We start from the raw sequence: 8,779 nt of genomic DNA on the forward strand, positions 1-8,779 counted from the left end.
AGCAACGTCCTCCACAACTAGACTGAAAAACAAAACGACAGCAACTTGTCTGTTCCCCTTCCCCCAATTCCCCAGCACTGTTCCCATCCCCCCCAATTCCCCAATAAAAATCTTTAAAAAAAAAAGCAGCCTCAGACAAAACTCAGGCCTATGGTTTGGCAACCTGAGAACACTTGAAGATGCCCATCCATTCACTGTGAACATGGAGCCCTCTTGGATCACAGAGGCGAGCTGCATCTTGGCCTCAGGCACTGCTGTGTCCTCTTCTAGGTGGGCCCCAGCGCAGGGCTCACCTGGAATCTTTGTCCTGGTGAGGCCAACAGTCACATACACAGGTCCTCTGGGCCACAGAACTCCCAGCCCAAGGGGGTGGGGGGAGGTGATGGGGTTCTGAAAGGTTCTGGAATGCTTCATTCTGTTCCCCAAACAAGGACGTCATCCTTCCTAAGTCAGAGAACTCTTGTAAAATTTGATCTAGACTCCGTTTCCATGCTATTGACAACTTAAGGGCTCTCAGGACTCCGCCCAGTTCTGTCCACTCTGCTTCTGTTCACCAAGCAGAGCCTGTACTCAATTCAGAGGTGACCACAGGCTCTGGTCTAAAGAGATGATGATGGAGCCACTGTGAGGCCTGGGTGACCTTTCACTGCCCCATAGTTACTCATTCTAATTGGTCACTGGTCCATTCAATCATCCAAGGGGAAAACAAAGCAGTGATCATTCTGGCGACAACACGTCACCAGAACCCAAAGGGCAAATTAAGCTGCATAATAAATGTGAAAACACAGGGTACCAACTCGAATGAGAGCCCACGAAGAAAAACGAGATCTGGGGCCACATCTCATGACTGACACTTGGAAAAGAACTGAGGGGCACACAAGCCTCGGTGTTCAGATCAAGAATTCCTCAAACTAGGGGCGGCCGGTTAGCTCCGGTGGTTAGAGCGCAGGCTCATAACAACAAGGCTGCCAGTTCAATCCCCACATGGGCCGCTGAGCTGCGCCCTCCACAACTAGATTGAAACAATTGCTCAACTTGGAGCTGATGGGTCCTGGAAAAACACACTGTTCCCCAATAAAAAAAAATAAAAAAAAGAAGAATTCCTCAAACTAAAAGAGGAAAGGTCCTCTTAGGAAAGGTCCCCTTGGGTCCACTCCTCTCTAATGAAAGGGCTCACCAAAGTCTTCCAAAAGGGAAGTTAAAGGATAGGGATGAAGATAGAAAGAGACAGGTACAGCTGATAAGATGCTTCCCCCAAAACCAGCTCACCTTCTCACTTCCCAGTCCCAACCCACAGCTGTGAAAAGGAGGAAGGCATCTTCCAGTGTGTGCCAGTATGTGCTCTGTCGGTTCTGACCAAGGCTCCAGAGATCTGCCTTCAAAACTCACACAGTCTGTGCTACCACATGGATGAACCTTGGAGACATAATGCTAAGTGAAATAAGCCAGACATAGAGTGACAAATACTGTATGATTCCATTTACACGAGGTTATCAAGAATAGTCAAGTCAGGGCCTGCCGAGTGGCGCATTGGTTAGGAGTTGGCTTGGGACACCAGCTCTGAGCAGCAGGGCCCCGGTTCGGATCCCACATTAGGGCCAGTGACGCTGCACCCTCTACAGCTAAGATGGTAAACAACAGCTCGACCTGGAGCTGGGCTACCGAGAGTCGATGGCAACAGCATAGGCTGCAGTGAGGCTGTAGTGGGGCTGTCGTGAACTACCGTGAGTGGCTGGCAGCTGGCACAAGCGGCTGGCAGCAGGCATGAGCTGCCAAGAACCACGGTGAACGGCCGTCCAATGGCTGGCGAGCGACTGCCTCACCCGGGAAGAGCGCAATGATAATACCAACAGAGCCAGTGAAGCGACGTCCTCCACAACTAGACTGAAGAACAAAAGGACGGCAACTTGTCTGTTCCCCTTCCCCAATTCCCCAATAAAATTGTAAAAAAAAGAATAGTCAAGTCATAGAAACAGAAAGTAGAATGATGGTTGCTGGGGCTGAAGGGGCTGAGGGTGAGGAAATGAGGAACTATTGTTCAATGGGTATAGAATTTGAGTTTTGCAAGATAAAGGTTCTGGGGGTGGACAGCGGTAATGGCTGCACAACAACAGGAAGGTACTTAATTCCACTGAACTATATACTTAAAAATGGTAAAAATGGGTTAAGATGGTCAATTTGTTATGTATACTTTACCACAAAATAAAAAAGGCACACCGTCCACAGTCACAGAGGGCAGACATGGGTGCCCTGACCCTTTGATTCCATTACTCCTGGGGGCAGATCGCTCCCCCACCCTCGGCTGATAAGAGTTATGCTGATGGGCAAGGCCCCCACTTCAAAGCTACTGCTTGCAGAAGCTTCCCAGCTCTCATGCCCTCTTAACGCATAAATAATGTGTGTGTTCCTCTCTCCCATTAACTTATAAGCTCCCAGATGGCCAGGACCACACTCTCTCCTTCAGTGTAGACCACATATACAAAGGAAGGGGCTTGCACACAGCAGGGCTCACAGCTGTTATTGAACCACCCCCCTGGACCAACCCAGTCAAGCTTTTCAGGCACAGGGTAGGGGGGGTGGAAAGAATACCCTAAGGCCACTACACTCTAGAAGGAATGACTCTGCATTCCCACAGGGGCCCAGGATCCCAGGTCTGCCACCTCCTGGTTGTGTCCTTACATATATAGATGGGCAGCCCCACCACAGAGTGATGTAAGAGCCCATGAGGCCCCCCTGCACGGAGCATGCTATTATCATGCATGGCACACAGTGATGTATAGTCATTTCAGCTCCTTCTCTCAAAACCAGGGGCCCTCAACTCAGAAATACGAGGACTCACTTATCCACAGGGAATCTGCAGCTATTGGATCCAGGTCCCCAGGTCTGCTGCTGCAAAGAATCAGGGTGACTTCCATTCCCACCCCACACTGATTTTCCTCATTGTCCCTTTTCAGAGGCGCAGCCCTGGCCAGCAGGCTCCTCAGCCATCTAAAGAACATCAGTAAACAGTCAGAGACAGATGGCTGAGCCAGTATGGGATCCCACCAGCCACAGCCCTCAGAGAAGAGTGCTGGGTGCAGAGTTTAAAGGCTCCCAAAGCTAAAATAACCAGGAGTTTAAAACCCTAACAGAAGAGAATATGCGACCCTGAGGACATTCAGAGAAGGGTCTAGAAAGTCCTAAGAATGGAGTCTAAGTTGTAAAAATTAAGTCCTTAGCCATTTACTGAGAACCTAACCTATGTGACACATGGAGCCAGGGTCTCATGCCTATAGCTGTATGAGCGCCGGGCTGGAGGAGCTGATGAGAACGGGGAGAGGGCTCACAGGGAGGCCCTCTGAAACACAGCACAACCAAGCGAAACCCACTTTCTGGAAACTCAGAATTACTCCCCAGCACAAGAACATCGTTTCAGATTGCAGGTCTGAAATTTACTGCTTTATTAATAACATTCTCTTGCATCAGGGTGCTCAGGGCCAGTTCAAGCTGGCTTGCTTGGCCAACAGCTGGCCAGACAAGGCTGGTGCCCAGTGACCACAGGGCAACCCTCCAGACCCTGGACGAGCTGATGTGCCTGCAAAGCACACTGCTAAATACTATAGCCTTCCATCCTTCCCCTTCCCCCGCACCATGAAAGACTTAGGGGACGCAACTGGGCCAGGCCACAGGTCCAACCAGCATCCCACAGCCACCCCCCAGCTGCAAATGGAAAATCATCAACTGGATGTACCTAAAACAAACAAGACAGAGTGCTGATCACAAAAAGGCCGCTCCCAGAGCCAAAAATAGCCTCACTTGTTTCAAGAGGATTCTGACAAATGAAGCACATACAACTCCATCAGCAGAAAAAGAAAAATCAATGAAGTGGAAAACCAGATCAGCCCAACAGAGACCAGGACTCCAAAAGATTCCTGACAGCAGCACTGTCCCCATCCCCCCAATTCCCCAATAAAAATCTTTAAAAAAAAAAAAAAACTAAACTGCTGCTGCTGTAACCCATTAAGATTTTGAGAGACATTGCTCCTTCAATTAAACCAGCTCTCTAGTTTTGCTGTCACTTCTTCCCTTTCCTAATTTCTCATGGATTATGTTTATATACTTCCATGAAACTACTCCAGTTCAGGTGATTGATGACCGCAATCCTGACAGGCTAACAAATCTGATGGTCAAGAATATGCTCTCTTTCAATGCATTTAAGAGAGTAGTCCACTCCCGCCTTAAAACACTTGGCTTCCAAGGCTCTTCTCTACGTATTGCCCTCCTTCACTAGCACTAATTTTTATTTTCCTTCTTTCTCTTCCTGGCATCTCCATGTTAGGGGACTTCAAAATTTGGTTCTCAGTCCTTTTCTCCTCCTTACATATACTCACGTTTCTCTTTTCTAGCCTAGATTATTTTACTCACATCCTAGGTTATTTTACCTTATCTCATGATATTACCCATCATCTCATTTAGAGTGATTACCAAACTTATATATCTAATACATACTTAACTTTTGGGCTCTAACCCACTACTAGCCAACTTTAGTTGAGATTCTAATAAGCATCTCGAATGTGCCATGCCATTCATTAATTANCACCCCCACCCTCTCCTATCCTAATCACAAACTGGGCCTGGACCTCAAAACCCAGTCCCATCACCCCAGCGCCAGCGGTATTTGTACACAGCCCAGAAGTTATTATATACACAACGCCATAGGTTTAATCTTAGGGCCAGGGTCAGAAATAAGCACCAGTGGGCACTTGTCCTTGGGAGGATGAGGAGGCAGGAATACAATGAGGCATCGAAAAATGGAGCTAGGGTGAGATGCACAGAGGAGCCTGTGGGTGAGTAATGAAGGGTGAAGTCTCCCATCAAAGCCAGGCAGATCAGAATGGGTGTGGCTCTGCTTCAGCCCTAGATAAAATCTTCTCCCCATTGATTTTCGGTGGCCCACTGAGTCAGAACTACCTGTCACCTCATTTCCTTCTAATTCGTATTTTCGCCTTTTCTAACTTGTGTTTGGGCTGCTGGGTTGCAAGCGAACCTGACACTTCTATGGCCTGGGAGCAGCAGCACATCTTGAGTTCCCCAAACGTGTCATATAACTCTTCCAGGACAGGAACAGTGGGGTGGCGGGGAACGCCCAAGACACCAATCAATCTTCACCAAAAGCATCAGATCTAGGTGGCAGAGATGACCCCTTACTGCTTTAGCATGGAGCAATCAGAGGGCAAGGAGATGACTGCCCAGGGCATCCTGGCCCCAACCCACAAGCAGCACATGCTCTAGAACCAAAGGAATAAGCCACCTCCCATCCCAGGCACCACATCTCCCAATCCAATCCCATTCCAAACACTGGGAACCTGCATTCACCAGGAAGGCACGGATGGAGTTTGTCCAGGCGCAGGATCAGTGTGAATCCTTCCTGTCCACAATATTTGAAATTCACTCCAAAAAGTATCTCCCTATTCTTCCGCTTCCAACATCCCCTGTTCTATTCCCTCCTGCTGACTCAATGGTTACCAGCCAAGGGAAAGGTATGTCTACCCAAGCTGGTGGAGGTACCCACCTGCATCTCCATGGAAGGTGGCATCCTGAGGCAGCCTGCCAGACAAGCTGTCCCCATCACTGGGCCAGATCTGCCCCGTCTTGCGGACGCCCACGATGGTGGCCTCGGACACTACGACCTGGCCCTGTCGGTGCCGCTTCTGGCACTGTGGCGTGGGGGGGCTGCTGCTGTCGAAGGACTGCTGTGAGTTTTGCGAGGGTGAGCGGCTTTTGTCCCGGAACATGCGGTAGGTGGTGGGGCTCGGGGACACGCGGCTGGACTGGCCCGAGGAGAAGTCCTCCTCGCTGGAGGTGAGGTTCTCATTGGAGCTGCAGTCCGGGGTGTAGCCGCCTCCGCTGTCCTCAAAGCTTCGAGGGGAGTAGGACCGGCGGGGCCAGGTGAGGCGCTTCTCCTGCTCAGAGGTGCTCTGGCTGCGCTGGAGTGGGCCCTTGCTCTCCCCTTCCACCATCATGCCCCCCACGTAGATGCTCTGGTAGGGCTGGTACTCCAGGGGCGGCCAAGGGGGCCTGCTGCCGCCATTAGCGTTAATCAGGTTGTCCTTTAGGAAGCGAGGGTTCAGCTCGGCGTCTTCATAGTCACCGTCGAGGCCGCAGCCGCTCTCGGAGGAGCGCCCCCGGTAACAGGGCCTGGGAGTGTCCCCCAGGCCCGGGCCAGCGCCGTGCTGGGACTTCTTGCGCTCCATCTGCATGGCCTGGCTGCCCAGAGAGCTGATCCGGTCCGACACCTCTTTGTCGTTGACCTTCACCAGGCCACGCTCGTGGTGAAATTCGACGTTCACATAGAAGGGCTTCTCCGCATCGGCCGCCCCGGGCTGGCCATGGCCCTTGCGGATCCTCTCGAAGTTGGACCTAAGTGCCGCCACGCTGGTGGGGACCCCCCGGTCGTCCCGGTCGACGGGCGCGGGGGCCCCGGGCCTGCGGGCGGCCGCGGGCCTGGCCTTGCTCGGGGATCCCTCTCCGTCGGGCTGGGTCTCGGGCTCCTCCGCAGGTGGCGGGTCGGCGCCGTCGGCGGGCGCGGGTTGCGGGCGCTGCGCGGGCGCACGGGGTTCGGCGGTGCCGTCGGGGGGCTGCGTGGCGCGCCGGAAGCCCCAGCGCTGTCGGTCGTAGCTTTTCTTCTCCTTGGCCAGCAGTGTCTGCAGGTAGATCATGCGGAAGCGCTCCTGGTTCACCTCCTGCTCCAGGCGCCGGATGGAGGCCTTGCAGCGCTCCAGCTCCTGCTCGATGTCGCCCACGGAGCGCAGCTCCATGCGCGGCGGGTCGGAGTCCGGGAACTGCGCCTTCCACGCCTCGGCGAAGCCCACTGGGTCCACCATGGCGCCGCCGGCCTCACCTGCGCCGCCCGGCTGTGCGCGGGGCCCGCCTCAGCGGCGGCGCAGCGGCCTCGCCAGGCCCGGCGCGGGGCGCCTGGCGGCCCCCATGGTCCCGCGCGTCGGCAGCGGCCGCAGCGGGCGAACAATGCCCGCCCCCTCCCGGGCGGCAGGTGAGGCGGCCCCTCGGATCCCCGGGCGGCGCGGGGCGGGGCGCGCGCGAGGGCTGGGGGGGTGGGGGGCGCGGGCTGCGCGCGCCGCTATTGTGTGCGGGGCTCCTTGGCACCGGGCGGGATGGGAGCTGCCCTCCGCTCGGCCGGGCGCCGCTAGCCCATGGCCGCCGCAGCTCCTCTCCTCTGGCTCCCGCGCCGCCCGTGTCCCGGCCGCCACCGCCTTCCCAGGCGCTGCGTTCGGCCCGGCCCTCTCTGGCCGCACTCCCGCCTGGCCCGCACTCGGCGCCGCAGGAAGGGGAGGGCCGGGGGGCGGTGGCTGCGGCGGCTGACGGAGGCGGGCGGGCCTCTTAAAGGGGCCGCGCGGCGGGCTCCCGGGGAGGGGCGAAGAGAGGGGTGGGGGCCACCAGGAGGCTGCTCCCCAACCGAGCCACTGCTCTCCTTCGTTCCCGCGCTTGGTGGGAAACTGAGGCCCTGGCTGCGAACCCGACCGTCCAATGCGGAGGCCCTTCTGCAATCTTGGAACAGGAACACCTGGATCCTCATTGCCCCCACGCCCTGGGCCACTCACCAACGTCAGTGTGGAGCCCGGACGGGCAGGTCACTCAGCGAGGAAGGAAGGGCCGGGCTGGGCGCTAATGCCAGCAGCCCCTGTGTGCCAGTGGGCCTCCAGCGCTGTGGACCTGGGGGTGGGTGATGAAGCAACAACTGCCACAGGGGATTATCACAAAGATAATAGGAGTTTGTCCCCCAACACCCACATCTCCCTTCCTGCCTCGTGGATTTGTCCGTTGGTCTCTCCTGAGCTCCAGAGGCGAGTGTAGTTCCCCTCTCCCCGCCCCCCCACCTCGAATTGCCTGACTTAAACTTATCTGTTTAGTCTCCCTCTGTAAGGGGGTCACTGGTCTCTATTGTGACCCACAGGGCTGAGTGGAAGACAGGACAGGACAGGCAAGTAATGAAACAGAATCTTTCTCCGACCCAAGGAAGCCCAGAGATCTTGGACACACAGCAGAGAGCACCTGGTAGGGAGTCTTGATGGGGCAAAATGAAAATACTCAAACCAACCTGCTGGGTGAGGAGAAAAGGAAACAGGATTTGTCAACCAGAGAACTGGGTGTGAGTCCTGTCCGTCTCTGCCTCCCTGTGCCTCCTTTTCCTAGGCATTGACATGAGAACAAGGATATCTGCCTCTGAGGGCTGTTGTCCCTGTGTGGATGTGAGAGGTTTTCTTGCCCTCCCCCCAGTTCCAGTGCCACCCAGAGCAGATGCCCTGACGTCTATTCTAGAGGAACAGAGCCCAGGGCCAGTGGCCCCACTGCCTGGCTAGGGTTAAAGTCTCCCCCACGCCGGGCTTTGTGACCTGGGCAGTTCCTTTCCCTTCTCTAAGCCTGTTCTGTCCTCATATGTAAAATGCTGTTTGCACCGTGTGTAAAGCACCCAGATGGGACAGACATAAAACATACTCCAATAAATGGCATGTGGTGGTTCCTTCCATGGTTCCTTGTTAATGTTGGTGCCTTGGGAACGGTCGTGGAAAACCCTTGAGGCACCACTTTCCAGACGCATCCTGGCACAGCTCACTGCTGCCCTCTGCCGGCCTCTCCATCCTCCTGCCATCTCTCCTCCTGAGGCCCTATGTCCCCTCCCACCCAGCTCCTTTACATCGCAGATCCCCTGCAAGGAAGACAGGGCCCTGAGTAAAGCCTATTTTGCATGTGGGGAAATAGAAGGAGTTGATAACTTGCCTTT

The 8,779-nt window shown here is 54.9% G+C and overlaps 1 protein-coding gene across 1 annotated transcript in view; it reads right to left on the reverse strand.

Moving 5' to 3' along the window:
- The window catches only part of BCR (BCR activator of RhoGEF and GTPase), a 141,506-nt gene extending 134,551 nt beyond the window's left edge, over nucleotides 1–6,955 (reverse strand). The window contains exon 1 of the mRNA XM_019665405.1: nucleotides 5,552–6,955. Within this exon, the coding sequence (XP_019520950.1) occupies nucleotides 5,552–6,863 (1,312 nt within the window). The 5' untranslated portion in view covers nucleotides 6,864–6,955. The remainder of the gene's footprint in view (nucleotides 1–5,551) is intronic.
- Between the last annotated feature and the right edge of the window lie 1,824 nt (nucleotides 6,956–8,779).

The sequence above is a fragment of the Hipposideros armiger genome, unplaced genomic scaffold, assembly GCF_001890085.2.
Source record: "Hipposideros armiger isolate ML-2016 unplaced genomic scaffold, ASM189008v1 scaffold_443, whole genome shotgun sequence".
Lineage (NCBI taxonomy): Eukaryota > Metazoa > Chordata > Mammalia > Chiroptera > Hipposideridae > Hipposideros > Hipposideros armiger.